At 37.3% G+C, this 20,483-nt stretch overlaps 1 protein-coding gene across 4 annotated transcripts in view; it reads right to left on the minus strand.

The window, feature by feature from the left end:
- The window catches only part of TTC27 (tetratricopeptide repeat domain 27), a 177,548-nt gene that overhangs the window by 22,304 nt on the left and 134,761 nt on the right, over positions 1–20,483 (minus strand). For all 4 annotated transcript variants that reach the window (XM_001501379.7, XM_023619259.2, XM_070236482.1 and 1 more), the window contains 3 exons: positions 13,817–13,915; positions 9,034–9,086; positions 3,892–4,057 (listed from right to left, as the gene is read on the minus strand). In XM_001501379.7, coding sequence (XP_001501429.2) covers positions 3,892–4,057; positions 9,034–9,086; positions 13,817–13,915 — 318 coding nt within the window. The remainder of the gene's footprint in view (positions 1–3,891; positions 4,058–9,033; positions 9,087–13,816; positions 13,916–20,483) is intronic.

Raw genomic sequence — 20,483 nt, forward strand, 5'->3', positions numbered from 1 at the left:
GAAATGCTATGATACAAAAGGAAATTTGTTTCATAAGCTGAATTTGAGAAACAAATGAAGAATAGAGGAATAAAGAGATAAAAATATTAGCTAGCCATGAATTTAAACTAAATTCTAATAATTTTCTCCAGGAAATAATAAAATTTTCATTAAGGTCAGAATGATGTAAGTTAAACACTGCTAAAATAGGTACGGGATTAGAAAATTTTAAATGGGAATCAGAACATAATTTTTCTATAGGTGGTAATTCCTTTTGATTAGATTTGCTGGAAGGAGTAAGAAGCTATAGTTATGATCATCAAAATATGTCTGAAAAAACTTTTTTTTTTTTTTTTTTTTTTTGGTGAAGAAGATTGTCCCTGAGCTGACATCTGTGCCAGTCTTCCTCTACTTTGTATGTGGGATGCAGTCACAGCATGGCTTGATGAGCAGTGTGTATGTCTGCCCCTGGGATCCAAACTCCTGAACCACAGGCCAACAAAGCTGAGTGTGTGAACTTAACCATTATGCCACCAGGCTGGCCCCCGAAAAATCTACTTAAGATCAAAGTTAAATCAAAGCATCTCAATTCATGTTGAGAGAAGTCCTTTTTTTTTTTTAAAGACTTCTTTTTCCTTTTCTGAAAAGTGCTCAAAATGCATCTTGTGCATTCAGAACAGAGGGTGGATAAATCAAAAAAGAAAAAAAAGTAATCCTATGCTATAGGATCATTCTTTACATTAATTAAGCTTTACCTCCTTTTTAATTCTTCATTAAAAACTTAAGAAAAATACATTTTTACTTCAAAATGAACTCTATTGATTGAGAATCACCCCAATAAAAATCCTTATTTGTGTCTCTTTACTCTTTCTTAGGGAAGGCTCCTGAAAGATTTCTAACCATGAGTTCTTACAATTCCAATGAATTTGATTTGGTATACAACTTGCCAAATCAACAACTGAAAGTTTTTCTTTTAGAATGAACTATACTCAGGTTATTTTTGCCAGAGTTGTCTTCTTGGTATCTACCACTGTGACTATCAATATATTATTCTAAATGTCACCTCTCTCCCCACACAGTTACAGATGCTGAAATACAGCAGTGTTAGTCTCAACATGTGCAAAAAATTTTTTCATCCTGAGAGAGAATGACACTCCTAAACTGGGAGTGGTAAGAACAAAAGAAAATCTTAAGTAAAATCCCCCAGTACATTTCCAGCTAACGTAATTGCAGGAGATTGGAATGACCAAGGCTGAACCTATTTTATTCTAAATCATCATCTTCAGTAAAGCAACTGCTCCATTTTGTCTTTCCTTTCTTTTGGAAAACATACATCTCAGGTATGAGATCACTAGATGACTTGGCATACTTGATACACCCTTGTAATTTAACTAAAATCAGCAATATCTTGATGACTTTATAACTCTTTACGATTTCGAAGTAACAGCTTTTCAATACAATCTTTGAACAGTTATTTTGTTTCATATCATTAGTTTCCTTAAAACAAGGGGGAAGATACATACATACATTCCAGAGTCCAACATAGCTTATGACAGCACAAATCTATCCCACAGAGTTGTGATGAGAATTAATTGAGTTAAAACATGTCAAGTACTTAGAATAGTGTCTGGCACACAACAAGCCCTCAATAAATGTTAGTTATTATTACTTTACCATGTCTCACTTTGACCTGTTTTATGTGCCTTGGAAAGCAGAAGAGGGTAAGTGAGAGAGAAGATAGAAAAGCCCCCTCCCTTTGATGCTTATGTACCATAACCCACACAAGTCCATCCCTTATGGAAGGAGAGGGGCCTGGACCTAGCCATTTGGGTTCCTCACATAAAAGCAACTCCTATGGGTGCCAAGTATAGAAGGAGGATCAGGATTTTCTTGAGAAAATCCAAAAAGCCAATCTGGTTGGCCAATTGTTACTAATCCTTAGCAGATATGAAGGATTACTGTGAGTTAACATATAGATTTGGAGGGGAAATCCCACTCACATCAGAAAGAAAAGCAGATCAGTTAGAAATTGGAGACACATGACAGAAGATTAACAAGATCAGACTGACCAAGGAAGGCAATTCTAAGACGATTCAAGAAGAGATGACAACGCCAGCAGCATACCAGTTGGAAAGAAAAGCAGACTGGTTTGGAGAATCATCCCTTCTAGTCTTTGCAGGCAGGAGGGGAGCTTCACACTACTTTCTGACTCGGGGGGTAGCCTATTCAGCCCAGCCCTAGAGGGCTCCTCGAGGGTCCCTTCTTGCTCTGACAGTCTGTAATTGTAAAGAATGCTGGAACTGAGCCAGCAGTGAGATCCAAATGAAGAACGTTGGATGTGAGTGTTTTGTGCATATTTTTTTTAATGCGAAAGAAAAAAATCATTAGAATTTATTTCAAGTGTAAAATGGAATGGAACAGCAAAGTAAATTATTTATAATCTCATGGAATAGACTACCAGTGTAAACTATTTACATTTTCCCTGAGATTTTAGGAACAAGCTTCAGAAGGCCTTCTAAAATAGAAGGGTCTTTTAAAAAATTACAGTTGAAGTAAACAAGAAATAAGCACTTTGGAATCTCTGCCCCATCCTCAGTGGTTCGGCAACATACTGAGATCTGTTCAGAGCCTCCTCAGTGCCCTTTGCCAACGGGCTAAGTGTAGAAGAGAAAGCACAGTCTCAATGGAGAATTTCAGCTCTGTCAACAGGACGCTACTAGACCACCAGGGGACCATGCAAACAGATTTGCTAGGGTTCTCATCCTCTCTAGGATATAAAACTCTGCTTATGCCTCCATTCACATTTTAATTGATCTTTACACTATAAAATTCAAGTCCCTTCTTTCTATAATGGAAAGTCAATGTACGATATTTAGAAAGGGTAAAAAAAATAAGAAAAAGAAAAGTAATCGAAAGGGGTCAACATAGCTCCTGTAAGTAGGTATATGGTTCTACTTGAAGCCACAGACCTTTCAAGTGAATTGCCCAGAATCTGAGTCTTAACGTAACTTGGCCAATTATATATGGCTAGACTTGCAAGACCACGCATACAGGTCAAGGGCTGGGGCTATAAAACGGGGCCTAGATAAGGTAAATTTTGGAACAGCTGGAGTAAAAATAATAAGTCACAAGAGTAGCGAGCTATTATCACTTATTAGATGTTATTTCTGTGTTTTCATAATTTCAACTTCATCATTTTAAATAGAATATGTTGAATATTGCAAATAAAATGTTACATTTTCAAGCTCCCTGACTTTGTAACCCATAAGCTCCTGCATCCCCGTGTCTTCATACACTATCTTCAACCACAATTAAACCCACAAGGTGTTGTACATTTAATCCTATTGGACGACAAACACAGTGGCTTCAAGTCTCTCATATTTTCTGAAAGCATATAGCACTTGTTGTATTGCGTTAAGAGTCAACCAGTTCTGACTTCATCTCACCAAGAAAACGAACGCCTCACTAAACATTTCAAAGAAATGTTAGTCTTCATTTCTATATTGTTCAAACCATTTGAAAATATGCAGTAAATGCTTGTTTGATGAGCAAATAAATGAGTATGGGATTTACTCCACCTATTACAAATCACAGAATATATTGAGATATACCCAAAGTAATAAATAACACAAACATCACTCTATTTAGTTTCTGCAAGCTGACTGTATATATGGAAACCACATACCAGATTTTCATAACTGAGTCATGGTAATATTCAGCCTATGACTGCACAAACACATTTGACACTGGAATGCCAGAATTAACAAGTAACTAAGAATATTTGACTAGAGAAAAAAACATACATGTGTTTTAACAAAATTTTCCTGTATATATTCAAGAAAACAACTTATATCATATAATAAAGTAGTAATATCAAATGCAAAATGAAATAACAACATATAAATATCCTACCTGAACATCTTTGTATTTGTCTTGTAAGTCCAAGAGCCGGTGATAAGCTTTAATGGCTTCTGAAAATTCCCCAACATCGGTGCTAGTGAGAATGTAGTTTTCCCAGATCTGCCAGTGTTCATAGTTGCACTTGAGGGCTTCTTGTAAAGTTCTAAAAGCTTTTTCTCTAGAAGGTCAAATTTTAAAGAGAACAATAATGAATAACCATAGCTAAATGTATAAAATGCTAATGTTGACTCTCTGTCAGTCCTTAATCATTCATGTTAATAAACAGAATTAGAGGCCCAAACAACCCAAAACTACCTCAAATTTCCCCAAAAAAATTTTAAAAATTTGAAAGGAGCAGGAAGTTGCAAAACGAAAACAGGTAGAAATGAAACAAGAACAGGGAGATATGAATAAAAACTAACCGGAAATTTTGCAATCAAAAGGGACATTAAAACAAAGAAAAAAACTCAATGAGCAACAAAAACTAGACTGCACACAGTCAAAGAGAGAGGTGATGAACTGGAAGATAATAGGAATTCACACAGAATTCAGATTAAAAATTAAAAGAGTAGTAACGAGACAGAGGAAAGAGAGGTAAGGCTCAAACATACACTTGATAGACATTCCAGAGTAAACAAATGCAGAGTAAACAAAATGCAGGATGCTATAGTTGAAAAGTAATAGCTGAGTATTTTCCAGAACTGAACAAAGATCTAAATTCTATGATCAAAAGTACATTTTGCATACCAAGCATTATAAATAAAGATAAACCAACACTTAGATACATGGTGTGAAACTGCAGAACATAACGACAATCCTAAAACCTACAAAGGAAAGACAATTAGAGAACAGCAGATATTTCATTAGCAACAAAAGATGACAGAAGACAACAGAATACTACCTTTAAAATGCTGAGTGAAAATAACTGTTGACCTGAAATTTATAACCACCTAAATGTACCACTCAAGAGTAAATGCAAAATCAAACATTTTCAGATATACAAAGACTAAGAAAGTTTACCACCTACTGATCCTAACTTAAAAAAACTACTAAAGGATCCCCTCTTGCAAAAATAAAAGGGAATTCAAACAGAAGGAAAAGGATACAAGAAATGATCAATGGTGAGAACAGAAATTTATGAAATCTGTCAGAAAATTTAACTAATTATTAAGGACAAATGATTACTAGTTATTTGAGTTTTAAAAATTAAATTTAAAAGTATATAGATTATATTTTCTGTAATTAAATAAGAAATCAACAGTAAATAGATAAATTTAAAAATATATGCCTGGAAACTTAAAAATGCACTCCTTAACAAAAAGGAACATACAGTGGGGGAAAAAGGGAAACTCAGCAAGTACGAAACATTTAGAACTTAATGAAAATACTCTATGTTACCATCTGCAGGATATAGCTGAAGCAGTATTTAGAGGAAAATTTATGATTTTATATGCATTGATTATAAGATATGAAAGATGGAAAATAAACGAGTCAAAACATTCAACTTAATTTTGTAGAAGAACATGAAACAAATTAAAGAAAGAAGAAAAGAATAGAGATAAGAAATAAAATATAAAGAAAGAATAGAAATGATCAACAAAACCAAAAGCTGGCCCTTTGGAAAAAACTAACAAAACAGACAAATGTCTAACTAAATTCCACTTAAAATGAAAGAAAAATGGCACAAACAAGATTAGTAATTTTTAAAAAATTCATAAGAGAACACTATGAACAAATTACACAAAAGGAACTAAAGAAACAGAAAACTAATTAAATCAATAAAAATTAAGAAAAGGCTAGGTAGTTTTACAGATAAGGTTTACCAAATCATCACAGAATCCTTGTCTTATTTATACAAGCCACTTCAGAAATAGAAGACTATTAAAAACTTGATATTGACAAGGAAATCAAGAGAACTTTACGTAACCTATTCTAAAAGTTACACATCTCAGCAAACCAAAAGATTCATAATGCTTCACTCCACTGGCTGGACAAACACTATAGCTCCTTTATAGATTATAAATGTTTTATTGGACAATTACAGTAACCTGTTTCAAATGTATGTTATCAATCTCCCTTTCCAGTAGCCATTTGAGTTTGCTAACTTAAGACTACAAGGTCCACCTCCCTTGCCCTGCTGAGCCTCACGTGCTTCATCAAGGCCCCTTCTCCTTGCTGGCTTCAAAGCAAATTTTGGAGACGATGATGGGGGTTCTTCTGGCCATTCCAGGCCATTGTTCTGAGAGTGATCCCCTTAAGCATATGCAGTGTGCCCATAACATCAGTAACTTCCCCCACAAGTCACTGAACACACAAATCATTTAATCAATCTTTAATATACCTACAATATCAGTCAAAATAACTTCCTTACAATTAAGTTCTTTTAGTCTTTTCCTAACAGCCAATTCACTGCAGTTTAGTTTTTTATTTTCTACATTAAACAATTTATCTAAAGTTGTTATGGAATGTACTGATTCATTTACCCTTGGCCCACCATCCTTCATAGTTGAAAACGGAAGTACACTTGCTCTAACACTTCTTCAAGTTCAGCCGTAAATTGTTTCTATAGGATTTTTTTTCTTCTTTTTTCCTTTCTCTACTCGACTCCCTGTGCGCGACTCCCACGTAATAGCAACTGCCTGTCAACAGTCTCAGGTGGACTGAGAGTCCTCAGTCCTACCATCCACGTCGGGGCTGGGGGTGAAGTCATCCTACTGGAAAAGAACTCAACAAGCAGCAATCCACACCAAGAGGATTATCCTTTTCCCTGTGTGTCCTCCCACCACTAATCACAATTTCCTGGCCTCAAAATTTTTGTAATGAAATCTTTTTTGGTAAGTATGGCTTTTTTATAAGTTCAACTCAGGATTCACTTATCAAACCCAAAATGGTAGTGACACTGCACTATGAAAGTACTATAGAAAGAAGAAAAATTCTCCCAACAGACTGGTTAGGGACATGATGCCTAATGAAATCAGATGAAACAGCAAAAAGAGTGCTTTAGTGAAGACCCTTGTGACGGCAACGGGATAGACAAGATGGTTTAAAGGGTCACTTTAAGGCATGGAAAGGATTCTTTTGAGAGGAGGAGGAGTAATTTACCCCTGAAGTAACAAGATTGTGAGTCAAAAATTAGCTATGTCTGGAGCAGCAGCAAAAAAAGGAAAGAGTAAAAAGGCAAGAACAAAGGAGCGATCTACCTCTGACCTTACAGCCCCACTTTTACACAAAAACCTATTCATGGAGCTGCAGCAAGAAAAGAAAATGGCAAACTGAAGTTGAGGAGCAATGTGCAAGAACCCCTGAGAGAGAAAGCAGAATTCTTAGGATTAATGGGCTAGAAGACCAGGTGGAGAATCAAGAGACTCACTACATGCAAACTTATCAGGGTTACTAGAAAAAACCCCGGAGATCATCCTACAGCCATGACAGGGACTTCCCCCGCCCCCTGCTTTAAACCAAAAGCGTCTCTAGTGAGTTTTCACACAATCAGTAGCAATCATACTAGTATTTCCTGAAGAGAGTGGCAGAACAAACAGTACTTTATGTAGACTGTCATCCAAGAGCAGCAGAAGCATTTCATGATCTCAACGTAATGTGGTTTTAATCTTATCTTCAGAAATATCTTGTGAATCCGCAAAGATAAATTAAGTTTGAAAATAAGTCCAAATAAAAATGGAAATCTATTCATCCTTTAATTCATTTATTAAAACTCTAACAGCAGCAATCCTTGTCTCTTCCCTTTCCTTCGCTCTCTGTGGCTAGTCAACAAGCCCAGTTGGTTGTCCCCTTTATAAACTGGCATCTGCCCCTTCTTTTTCCAGTCTGGTTATCTCGTGCCTGAACTGTTATGACAGCTGTCTCCTAAGTGGTTTCCCAGCCTCCAGTTTCCTCTCTGTTCTGTCTCGCACACTGCCGCTAGATAAATCTTCCTAAAAAGCTTCTTTCTTCATGAAATTACCCTCCTGAAATCTCTGGCTTCCTACTGCCAACAGGATAGTCTCAACTTGTTAGCCAGATTATCAGAACACACTACAGAAGGACCCCAACCGACCTTTCCAACCTTTTCTCTCACTACACATCTCACTGTGGTCTAGAGCAGGACGATTTTACTTCCTATCTTCTGAAGTGTTGCATTCATTCCTGTCGCTCTGCATTTGGTCATATTCCCCTTGCCTGTAAGGCTTTCCTCTGTCCCCTCTACCCATTCATCAGAATTCAGCTTGAGTCCAACGTTCTCTCAGAAGCATTTTTTTTTTTTGAGGAAGATTAGCTCTGAGCTAACATCTGCTGCCAATCCTCCTCTTTTTTTTCTCTCTTTCTTTAGTAAGGAAGATTGGCCCTAAGCTAACACCTGTTGCCAATCTTCTTCTTTTTCCTTGAGGAAGATTGGCCCTGAGCTAACATCTGTGCCAACCTTCCTCTATTTTGCATGTGGGACACCATCACAGCATAGTTTGACAAGTGATGTGTAGGTCTGCACCTGGGATCCAAACCTATGAACACTGAGGCACCAAAGCCCGGGTGAACTTCACCACTATGCCACCAGGTCGGCCCCTCTCAGAAGCATCTCTGAAACAGGATTGCACACCTTCTCTCTTCTGAGATCGTCAAAGGACTACATGAGTGTCTGGCACAGAACAAGTGTTCTTCAGATATCACCCACTATCATTATAGTCCTCTTTGTACTTCTCACTTGATATTTACCACATATTACTTATATTGCTAATCAACTTTTTAAATAATATGGCATAATATTTTATTTTTTAAACCTACACTCCCTGAAGACATTGGTTCATATTTATATTTCTCAATAATGTCCAGTACACAGCAAGCAATCAATAAGAATCTATCAATTGAGTTGAGCAACTAAAGTTATGCCTGCTTTTATGATGTAACAAAATTCAGGATGCAAAACTTCAGTGTCAAATAAAGATTTCAAATAATATTTCATTTTATTACATATTAAATGTTTTTAAGAAATAAACTATATTTAGAATTCAAATGGCTATATTAAGTCATTCTAACTCAAAGATGTGGGTGAGCAAGGGAAAAAGATAAAGAGTAAGACACAATGTTTTGGTGTTCAGTTGAAGAAAATCTCATTCATTTATTTTGGAAACAAAGTTCTTCATATTTGTCTGATGTACTTACTTTTGTTTTAATCGGATATAAGATGTTGATAAATTGTTCCAAGCTTCAGCATTCTGAAATGATAGAGAACTCAGTTATAGACTACTCTCGTTTAGGTAAAATAATTTCTGCAATCAAAAACATAACATATTTCCCTAGTCCAAGATGTGCTCTTTACAACTACAAATTTCAATAAGTATGTTTAAAGGTGTATGAGAAAATTAAATAAATTAAACAACTTTTATAATTTAGAACAAAAAAGTCACAAAAATAGTCAACAAAATGATACAAGTATTATAGCACTAATTTGGAATTTAGTTAAGATTTTATTTCCAAATTTAGATGTACAAAATAGTTGGACAATTTACAACATAATTTACACAATATATAGATTTATGATAAATCCAAGGCAATGCAAAATATTGTTTATACTATCTTAAAAGGATTTTCTATTTTATATCATCCTTCATCAGAACAGGAGAGTAAAGGAGTCTGTGTTCTCTAGTGTTATTCCTAAGTATTTCATCAATCAAATATATTTCTCTACCTATTCCTCTATGCAATGACAGAAATAAAGTCTTTATATAAATGTCAATTCTAACAAGAACAATATGAATTACGTTTGTTTCTCTTTCTCCCACTTTTTATAAAATACAGATTATATCATCTCAAGTTCCATACATATGATTAAAAAATTAAGTAGCAATGAATCTCTGCTTGCAGACATAGCACAGTTACTATCAGACTAGCCTTATCACCATAAAAAGCTACAAACTGGACAAAATTTAGGAAACAATTGTTTTTGAGAAGCTTTGAGCACAGGACTGTGATCCCTGAAAGAAGGGAAACAACTGAGGTGTCTAAGAACCAATCCAGGGCTGGCCCCGTGGCCGAGTGGTTAAGTTTGTGCACTCCGCTGCAGGCGGCCCAGTGTTCCATCGGTTCGAATCCTGGGCACGGACATGGTACCACTTATCAAGCCATGCTGTGGCAGTGTCCCACGTGCCACAACTAGGAGGACCCACAACTAAGAATATACAACTATATACCGGGGGGCTTTGGGGAGAAAAAGGAAAAAAATAAAATCTTAAAAAAAAAAAAAAAAGAACCAATCCAGGCTTCTGTCTAGAGGCATTTTCAGGGCTGTGGCACAGAGAAGGAGAAACCAAACAAAGCATAGCATGTTTTACTGGGATGAAGAACGAGAGATTAGAGTTTGGGGCTGAAACAGTGGCTGGAATTTGCAGGGCAAAATACAGGGAAGAGAGATTTGTGCAGAGAATAAGCTCCAGAAATGTCTATAAGTATCTCCTTGAGTCCTTGGCTGAATACTAAGCTATCCACATGTGCAGGAAAAAACTTCTCGAGGTCTGGCAGAGAACAAGGACCAGAGAGCTGTGAGCTGAATGGAGATTCTAGAGGTCACAGAGTGGTAGGAGTTATTCAAGTTCCAACCAACCAGAGTGGAGAATTCTTAATGATCACCCACAGCCCACCACAATTATAAGTTCAGCCCCCAAAAGTTACACCTTAAGAGATGGGTTTCTTCAATCCTAGAATAAGAACAACTCCAGACCCACCCGAAGAAAGCCTAAAATCAAGCTGATCCACAAGTGAATTTACTGAATGCCAAAATAAAACTCTGCCCCCCTTAAGAAGTGACAATAAAACCCAGAAACTCAACAACATAGCATCCACATGTGTGGGATACAATAAAAAATTGGTAGACATGCAAACAAGCAGGAAAATTCATCTATATCCAAAGGAGAAAATCAGTTAATAGAAACAGACATAGAAATGAGATGTTGGAATAAGCACATAAGGACTTCAAAGCAGATATTATAAACATGATAAAGATCTGAAGAAAACATGAACATAATAAGGGAATGACTGGGGAATCTCAGTAGAAACATGAAAACTGTAAAAAAGTATCAAATGAAAATTCCTGAACTAAAAAAGTACATTATCTGAAATGATGTTTCTTTTTAATTGAGACATAATTGATATATAACATTGTATTAGTTTTAGGAGTACCACATAATCACTTGATATATGTATACACTGTGAAATGATTACCACAATAAGATAACATCATCACCACACATAGTACGATGTTTTATGAATAGGTTTAACATTAGACATAAATGTAAGAGCCAAAACAATAAAATTCTTAAAAGAAAAGATAGGGGTAAATCTCCATGACCTTGAATTTGTCAATGAAGTCTTAGATGTGACAGTAAAAGCACAAGCAACAACAGAAAAAAATAGATAAGTTGGATCTTATCAAAATTAAAAACTTTTGTACCTCAAAATACACTACCAAGAAAATGAAAAACAAATTAGAGAATGGGAGAAAATATTTGCAAATCACACAGCTGATATGGGACTTGTATATAGGATACATAAAGAACTCTACAACTTAAAAATAAAAAGACAAATAACCCAATTAAAAAATGGGCAAAGGATGTAAACATTTCTCCAAAGATGACACACAAATGATACACAAATAAGCACGTGGAAAGATGCTCAACATCATTAGCCATCAAGGAAATGCAAACTGAAACCACAATGAGATACCACCTACTAGGATGACCTTAATAAAAAGGACAGACAATAACAAGGGTTGACAGAGATGTTGAAAAATTGGACCTCTCATACATGGTTTGTGGGAATATAAAATAGTACTTTAGAAAATAGTCTGGCAGTTTCTCAAAATTTTGAACACAGAGCTAACATATGACCCAGTAATTCTACCAGGTATACCCAAGAGAAATGAAAACATCTTCACATGAAAACTTGTAAACGAAATGTTCATAGCAGTATAATGCATAATAACCAAAATGTAGAAAACCTAAATGTCCACCAATTGATAAACAGATAACATGTGACATACCCAAATAATGGAATATTGTTATTGCTAGTGCCATCGAGTTGATTCTGGCTACTAGTGACCCTGTGGACAGCAGAGCAGAACCCGGCCTGCTCTTTTTGCGCCATCTTCTCACCTTCTGGAGCTATATCAGACGATGCTCCACTGTTATTCAGTGTTTTCACAGCCAGTTTTTTCAGAAGTGGGTGGTCAGGTCCTTCTTTCTAGTCTGTTTTAGTCCGAAAGCTCCACTGAAACCTGTCCACCCTGGGTGACTCTGCTGGTATTTGAAATACTGGTGGCACAGCTTTCAGCATCACAGCAACATACACCTGCATGTATGTTGACATGTATGTCACCCGACAGACAAGTTCTTTGGTTCCCTGACCAGGAAACGAGCCCCAGCTGTTGTGGTGACAAGCGCCGAATCTTAACCACTAGACCACTAGGGCTGGCTACAATGACATATTATTTGGCCATAAAAAGGGATGAAGTACTGATACACGCTACGACATGGATGAAAACATTAATCTAAGTGAAAGAAACCAGTCATAAAAGAGCACATATTGTATGGGTCCATCTACATGAAATGCCCAGAATAGGCAAGTCTACAGAGACCAAATGCACATCTGTGGTTCCCCAGGACTGGGGCTGGGGGAAGGGGGCATTTGGGAGAAACAGTGACTGCTAAAGGGTACAGGGGTTTCTTTTTTTTGTTTGTTTCTTTTTTTTAAAGATTTTATTTTTTCCTTTTTCTCCCCAAAGCCCCCCGGTACATAGTTGTATATTCTTTGTTGTGGGTCCTTCTAGTTGTGGCATGTGGGACGCTGCCTCAGCGTGGTTTGATGAGCAGTGTCATGTCCGCGCCCAGGATTCGAACCAACGAAACACTGGGCCGCCTGCAGCGGAGCGCGCGAACTTAACCGCTCGGCCATGGGGCCAGCCCCCAGGGGTTTCTTTTAACAATAAAAATGTTCTAAAATTAACTGTGGTGATGGTTGCACAATTCTGAATATACTAAAAAATCACTGAATTGTACACTTTAAATGGATGAGTTATATGGTATGTGAATTGTTTATCATCTCAGGAAAGCTGTTAAATATTAAGACTTAAACTAAAAGAACTTCCTAATAACACAACTAACACAGGCAGCACACATTAGTGAATGACAAAATATATGTGATACTTGCTGTATACTTCAGTGAAATATATTTTTAACTAGAAAACTTTTATCAAAACTATTTTCTAAATGAAACCATGAATAACTTAGCTATTACGAGAAGCAACTTACTTCTAGATTTCTAAGTCATCTACCTTAAGGAGTGACTTTCTGTCAGAGGTGCACTTTCCTCCAACAAACGAGAACTGCTGTTCTTTTTACTTTTTAACATAAAATAATAGAAAACTTGGGGCTGGCCCCGGGCCGAGTGGTGAAGTTCGTGCGCTCCGCTGCAGGCGGCCCAGTGTTTCGTTGGTTCGAATCCTGGGTGCGGACATGGCACTGCTCATCAAACCACGCTGAGGCAGCATCCCACATGCCACAACTAGAAGGACCCAGAACGAAGAATATACAACTATGTACCGGGGGGCTTTGGGGAGAAAAAGGAAAAAAATAAAATCTTTAAAAAAAAAAAATAATAATAATAATAATAGAAAACTTGACTTTTTTTTTGTCTTCTTTTTGGCCTTCTTTTTTCTCTTTTTTTATTGTGATAAGAAGACTTAAGATCTACCCTCTTAACACATTTTTAAGTGCACAATACAGTTTTGTTAACGTCAGGCACAATGTTGTACAAGAGATCTCTAGAACTTATTCCTCTTGCATAACTGAAACTATCTACCCGTAGGAATTGCTGTTCTGAACTACAATACAATTCGAATAACTCAGAGAATATCAAAGGGCTATAACAAGGAAAGAATACCAAACAAACTTACGTCAGGTTCTAGAGCCACACAACGCTGAAACGCCTTCGCTGACCCTCCGTAGTCTTCCAAGGCCAAACAGGCACAGCCGAGAGAAAACCACACACCGAGCTGCAAGGACGAAAAGCCAGTCATTCAAACGCACAGAGACATTTACAGGATAGAATCGGAAAATTATTTAAGATAGTATCAACAAACGTACAATAAAGAATGCAGAGCTATATAATACATTTTATATTCGTTTAAATGTAGAAAATTTAGCAACAGAAATGAATATTTCCATATCATTTTCAAAGCTAATATACCACTGAAAGCACGTGCAATATCCCTGCACATCTTTTGCTGAGAAAGACCATCCTTTGTGTTAACCAAACTCCATGAACGCAATGGAGAGCTCTGTTTATAAGCCCTGATGCTATAAACGTGGGATTCATCTAACATTTTTACTGAACATCAACTGTATAAAAAGTATAGAGTATCAGTAGATTCACAACTGATGAATGTATTACAAATTTGAGAAGAACGAGTTTTGCTTTCATCTTCAAGTTAGACCACAAGTACTTCTGCAGTTTAAGCAAGAGCCAAACTGCCCTAGCATGCATGTGTCTGCTGAGGCATGCCTAAAAATAATTTAGAAAAAGTAGGCTCAGAAGCTGGATTACCAAATAGCCATTCAAAATGGAAAGCCTCATTTAAGCCAGTAAGATTTGTAAACCAGAGATTTAGAAAACAGGTAAATTAGGAAGTAGCTATTGAAATTGCAAAAGAATTCTTTACATCACAGAGTTTCCTTAAAATTCAATAGCCTCTATCAAAAGGAAGATAAAACTGATAAAAATTCAATGAAATTAGTCAGAAAAGCAGCTTTTAAAAGTCAAGTCCGCTTTCCTTTCAGATACAGTCAGTGAGGCCAGCAGGAGAAGGCAGCCTACTTTCTTACTGACTCCCAGCACAAAGGCAGGGAGCCAGGAGACAGATTTGGTTGAACACATTCGGGTGGGAAAGGAAATGAGGTGCTCTGTGTTCTGTCCACAGCCTTCCACAGAGGCAGGGTAGGAGCCTGTCCCTCCATCTCTCCTCCCCCAGCCATTCCCACAAAACTTGTTCCATATGGCCAGTTGAGGCCTGAAAGTTCTCTGAGCAGATAAAGATTTTTAGCTGATAATTAGAGATAAGGCTTAGAAAGCAAACATCCCTGGGCAATTTAACACTTTGCCTTGAATTCAGAGAGGCTATAAATAACTGTTATCAGGAGGCTTTATGGAGAACAGATTTTGTTAGAGGAGTAGGTAGGCTGAAAAGGGGGTGGGCACGTGTGTGGAGGTGGCAGTGCAAGAAGCAGAGGTGGTAGGTTAAAACGAGGTTGAAGTTCACTTTTCTGAATCAAAGGATTTCCAGCAACTTAAATATTATCTCAATACACTTTGCTTTTTTCTGACTATTTACAGAATCAGATGAAAAGCGCTCCAATGCACCAAACCACACTTACTAAATATGATACATTCTGAGAGGGCCGAAAAGTGTGATGCTAACTTATAAAACAACATATAAAACTTTCTAACTTCCAACTAAGTTGAAAGTTTCAAAATCTGTGTATTATATTTCATCAGCTCTAAGGTACACTTTTTTTCACTATTTAACATCCCTGAAATAGATACATTTAAAAAGCCAACAGCTTGTCCGTTTTATTGGCAGTATTTTATTTTCTATACAAGATGGTACTTAAAATAAATGTGCCTCTTACAATTGATGGCATCTTATAGCCAATGAATAATCATAGCCAGTTTACTTGGAATGAAGGATACCTTAATTCTGGGACTAAATTAAGAACAATGAGATTTGCCCTCATAGTTCTCAAAATGCATGTGCCCTGCTTGCTTTCTGCATCAGCAAAGAATAAACTTCCCACAAAACTATTTCACATGTTTTGTTATCAAAAATAGAGTGTAGGGGCTGGCCCCGTGGTCGAGTGGTTAAGTTCGCGCACTCCGCTGCAGGCGGCCCAGTGTTTCATTGGTTCGAATCCTGGGCGCGAACATGGCACTGCTCATCAAACCACGCTGAGGCAGCATCCCACATGCCACAACTAGAAGGACCCACAACGAAGAATATACAACTATGTATCTGGGGGGCTTTGGGGAGAAAGGAAAAAAAGATAAATAAAATCTTTAAAAAAAATAAAAATAAAAAAAAATAGAGTGTAAATTCAAGATGTAAATAACTTTATTTTTCAATCCACCTGAAAAGACAAAGGTTACAAATGTCTAAAATTAGCAGTTATCTTATAGCTCTAAAACAAACTGGTGATGAGATTACTATTTACCTTTAAATTTCTGAAAGAAGTCAATGTTTTGTAACCAGAGTATTAAAACCAAAATAAATTTAACAAAAATCAGGAAGATGACTTAATTTAATATACAGTACTATGATTCTCTTTTCTTGTTACTCTTGGTCATTTGTGGTGGTGTTTTAATAATTTGCACCTGAAGGAAAATTCTAGAATCAATAACTGCTAGATTTTCATCTGTAGATAACATATAATTATGATAGGAGAAGATTTTTGTAAACACCCTATTCTTTGAATCATGAAATGGCCAAAAAAAAAAAAAAAAACCTCTAGGATCTTCTAATTGCTATGGTTGACCCACCAAACCATCCATAATGCATTCATATCTTGCTTCTCAATTAAGGTCTTCAGAATTTGGGGGACTAAGGAGAATACTTGGTGCCTCTTTTACTTTTTTTCATTTTAAACTATTATTACCAATAGTGACTGGCATCTTGAATTCAGGATAACCATGCTCTTAACAACAGATCATAAAATAAAAAAATCAAAAGAAGCCTCAAAAAACCTCTCACGATTCCCCAAATTAGAGTTGTATATGGTTGAACATCAAAGGTCTCTATCTTCCAGTCCAGTGCTATCAGATAGAAATATGTCAGCCTCATTATATTTTCTAGCAGCCACATTTAAAAACTAAAAAGAAATGGGTGAAATCAAGTTTAACAACATATATTATTTAACTCTACATATCCAAAATATTATAATTTCAACATATCAGCAACATACGAAATTATTGAGATATTTCATATTCATTTTTTTTTATACTAAGTCTTTGAAATCTGATGTGTAGCCTACACTTACAGCACCTCTCAGTTTTGATCAGCCACATTTCCAGTGCTTAACTGCCACAGATGGCTGGCTACTGCATTGGGCAGCACAGTTCCACACTAATTTCTCTGAAACACTCACACAGACCCTGGCATCCCTCCCTTCTTTCTCCAATAAAAAAACTAGCGCCTTCATCTGAGACCCTCCCGTGGGCTCCTTTCATATACTATGGTCACTCCTGTTCTTCTCTACAAAATAGCAACCAGAACAATCAGCACTTAACGAGCATCTACTATGTGTACAAGCACTGCTACCATGAGCCTTCTGTATATTTCCTCATTTATTTCTCACACCAGCCTGGTAAAGTAGTAAACATTACACTCACTGAGATGAGGATGGGTCACAGAGTCAGTCAGTGATACAGGAGGCATTTGACCCAGTCAGTACGACTCCAGAGCTCATGTCTTCACGTGGCCACATTGCCTCCCATGACACCATTCTGCCCACACACAGCCATGATTTATGGCAATACCATCCTTGTCACTGATAAAGAGAGAGGGGGAAAAAGAGTGCTGGGAACACACAAGAGATCCATTTTTTAAGAAGCAAGGCATATCTACTTTTCCCCCCAAAAGCTCTCTTGCTTAGGCAGGTAGACAAAAAAGAAGGGGAAGAATGCATGACCCTGTTTAGTTGGAGGGAAGAGCTAAAAGGCAAACCTTATCAAAGGGACTGGGCAAGAATGGAGAAAGATCATCATCTGGTAGAAAGGCTCTGGTTGAGGTTTCAGGAGAGCCTCTTTCCAGGGCAAATTGTGAAGGCAGGTTAGTCATAGGTAGGGCAACGATCTTTAGAAACTGACAGCGTCGCTTTTTTTCTCTGGAGGAGCAAATACAGCAACACAAAAGTGGGCCAACTATTTATTTCGAATTTGATGAAATACGTACCTAAAGAAGGGTTTCAAATAATTTTTAAAATAATTAACAAAGAACAGGAATGGCTGAGAACAGCTCTCTTTGAATTTCCCTCACAAAATCCCCTAGAGAAACAGTGGAACAGAGGGGAAAGATAGGTGACTGGGATTCAAGAGGTTCCGAGGAATTGTACGACCTTGGCCATGTCACTTAGCCTCTGAGTCTCAGGTCCCCAACTGTTAAATGGGGGGTTGGATTAAGGAAAAATTCCAAGGCTCCTTCAGACCCCAGATTCTGGAAACCCAGAGGTGCCAGGGTTCAAGGTACATTAGTGCCATCTAGTGGCAAAACAAGTACACTGATGACAACAAACAGTATTTAGAATCAGCAGGTTTGAGGAGCGTGGAGGCAATCAATTCAATCAGAGGCCTTAGAAATCAGTTCAAAAGGGGCCGAGAGGAAAACGAGGCCTAGAAAGGCAGTGATTTGCCTGAAGCCACACATGGTTCCTGGTTCCTGGTGTGCACCATGTGATGAAGACAGTGGCTGCAATGCTTACTACACCTCAATAATTAAAACCAACGTTAAACGGTTTGCTACTCTGAGGGCTAACAAAGACGAGGCACCACTAGCCGATGGGCATACGTCACTTTTACAATTGAAAAGTTCTTTTTTACACGGGTATTTAAAGCACATATGCAAGAGGTGCCATTGGCTTATATATTATAATTTTCTTTCTTAAATTATGAGCCTGCTATTCAAATTTCCTTCCTCCTCAAGGTTTCTGTAGAACGAATTATCAGTAGCTTCACACTTTTTGCTAATTTTCCTGACAGGATTGAGTGTCTGAATTTTTCTGATGTCACTCTCCATTCCCCACTCTCTACATCCCTGACCCATTCCCACGACCCCAAATGCAGATAAGTTGCTGCCTGTGGTTTCATTAAACAGGAAATGACCCAAGCCAAATCCAAGAGTGATATCAATGTTGTTTGGTAATTGCTTTTCCTAAAGTGATGCTTGCTGCTCATTTTTAAAAATGTGCACCAACTCTTTCATGACCAAATTTATCATTTACTAATACTAAGTTCTCCTCCCTGAGGAAACACAAACCCTAACCTGCCAGCTTCATTCTCTCTCTCTCTCTCTCACACTCTCTAAAGGAAAAGTTTCCTCTATTTTGGTGTCTTCCTTTAAACTACAGGATCAATTAAATTTTATACATACATTTTTCTTTTACTAGATAGGCCATTAACTAACGCCCTCCTCTTATTCCTGTCCTAGATTTGGTTACCACTGGTTCTTACATTTGCCCACTCTTTACAGAGAATTCAATGTGAGGTAATACAGGTATTTAGGTGTCATCTGCATGTGAGACTCTCCTGTTAGATTTATCTCTCTGTTTTTAGGCTACAGACAATGGGGCAACATTACTACCACACTGCAATAGGCAGGATAGAAAAATGTCACCACGTAACATCTAGGACGAGAACTCACATGGACCTGGACATACGCTAGACACTTTACATTTATTGGCTCTAATTTTCCTAGCAGCAAATTGAGATAGGGATTATAATCCCCACTTTACAAATGAGGAAACTGAAGCTCAGAAAGTTGAAGTGATTTCCCTATGCTATGTTCTTGGGGATTGCTAGGATTCAGACTCAGGTCTATGGCAGCGAAGTTTTTCCCTCCCCGCTACCCCTCAGTCACAGCTACAGCCCAGATGTTATCAAAGTGCTCGTATTTCTTGGCAGTTATGTAAGTTAGACCTTAAGAGTTTCATTTTTTATTGCTTACCAATATGAGAAAGGAAGAACAAAAAGGAAAGAATCTCTTTTTTCTCTACATATTATTCGCATATGTTCATTCTGTCTTGTCCACTGGAATGTAAGCTCCAATCTCCTTGAGTCTCCCCCCACAGCTAATACAAATTCATCACAGAAACTCAATTACTCTAGTCCAAAGAAAAACAATTTCTTCTTTCAAAAACTAAAGAGAAAGTTTCACCCCTACAAATCAAAGAAGAGTCCAAGCTCCAGGGATAATTAACAATTCTATCCGAGTATTATTACATGGAGGAAGTCTGGTCTTATGTATACAACGGGCTAGGAAGGGCTGCCTCAGTTTCTCTCAGATTCCCTGGTCTCACGGAGACTCATCACCGTTATGTCCTGGGTCGTCTCAAAACATCAAAGTTGTAACTTCACTTTGCTCCCGATGAAAGCCCTGACAGTTCTTCATTAAAGGAAGGAAGAAGTTCAAACCTGACAGTCTTGTATTCAAGGGTTTCCGTAACTTCTAGCTTGACCTCAACCAAATCCACCATTACTTCCGAACATAAGACAATATCCTTTAGAGGCAAAACAGCAAAGAGGTTAAGAGTAAGCACTCTGGAACCAGAAAGCCCAGGTTCAGATCCCAGCTCCAGCTCTAATAAGCTGTGGGATCTGGTGCAAATTACTTAACCCTCTATTTCCTCATCTGTAAAAATGAGGGTAAAAACAGTAAATAGTTCAGCGATTGTGTTGAGGATCAAAAATACATGCAAAATGTTTAGAACAGTATCTGGCACCTAGTAAATACTCAACATTAGCTATTATTATTATAACTGAATAAAGAAATAAACGGTCAAAATCTATAGTTACCAAGA

This window comes from Equus caballus, chromosome 15 (assembly GCF_041296265.1).
Source record: "Equus caballus isolate H_3958 breed thoroughbred chromosome 15, TB-T2T, whole genome shotgun sequence".
Taxonomy (NCBI): domain Eukaryota; kingdom Metazoa; phylum Chordata; class Mammalia; order Perissodactyla; family Equidae; genus Equus; species Equus caballus.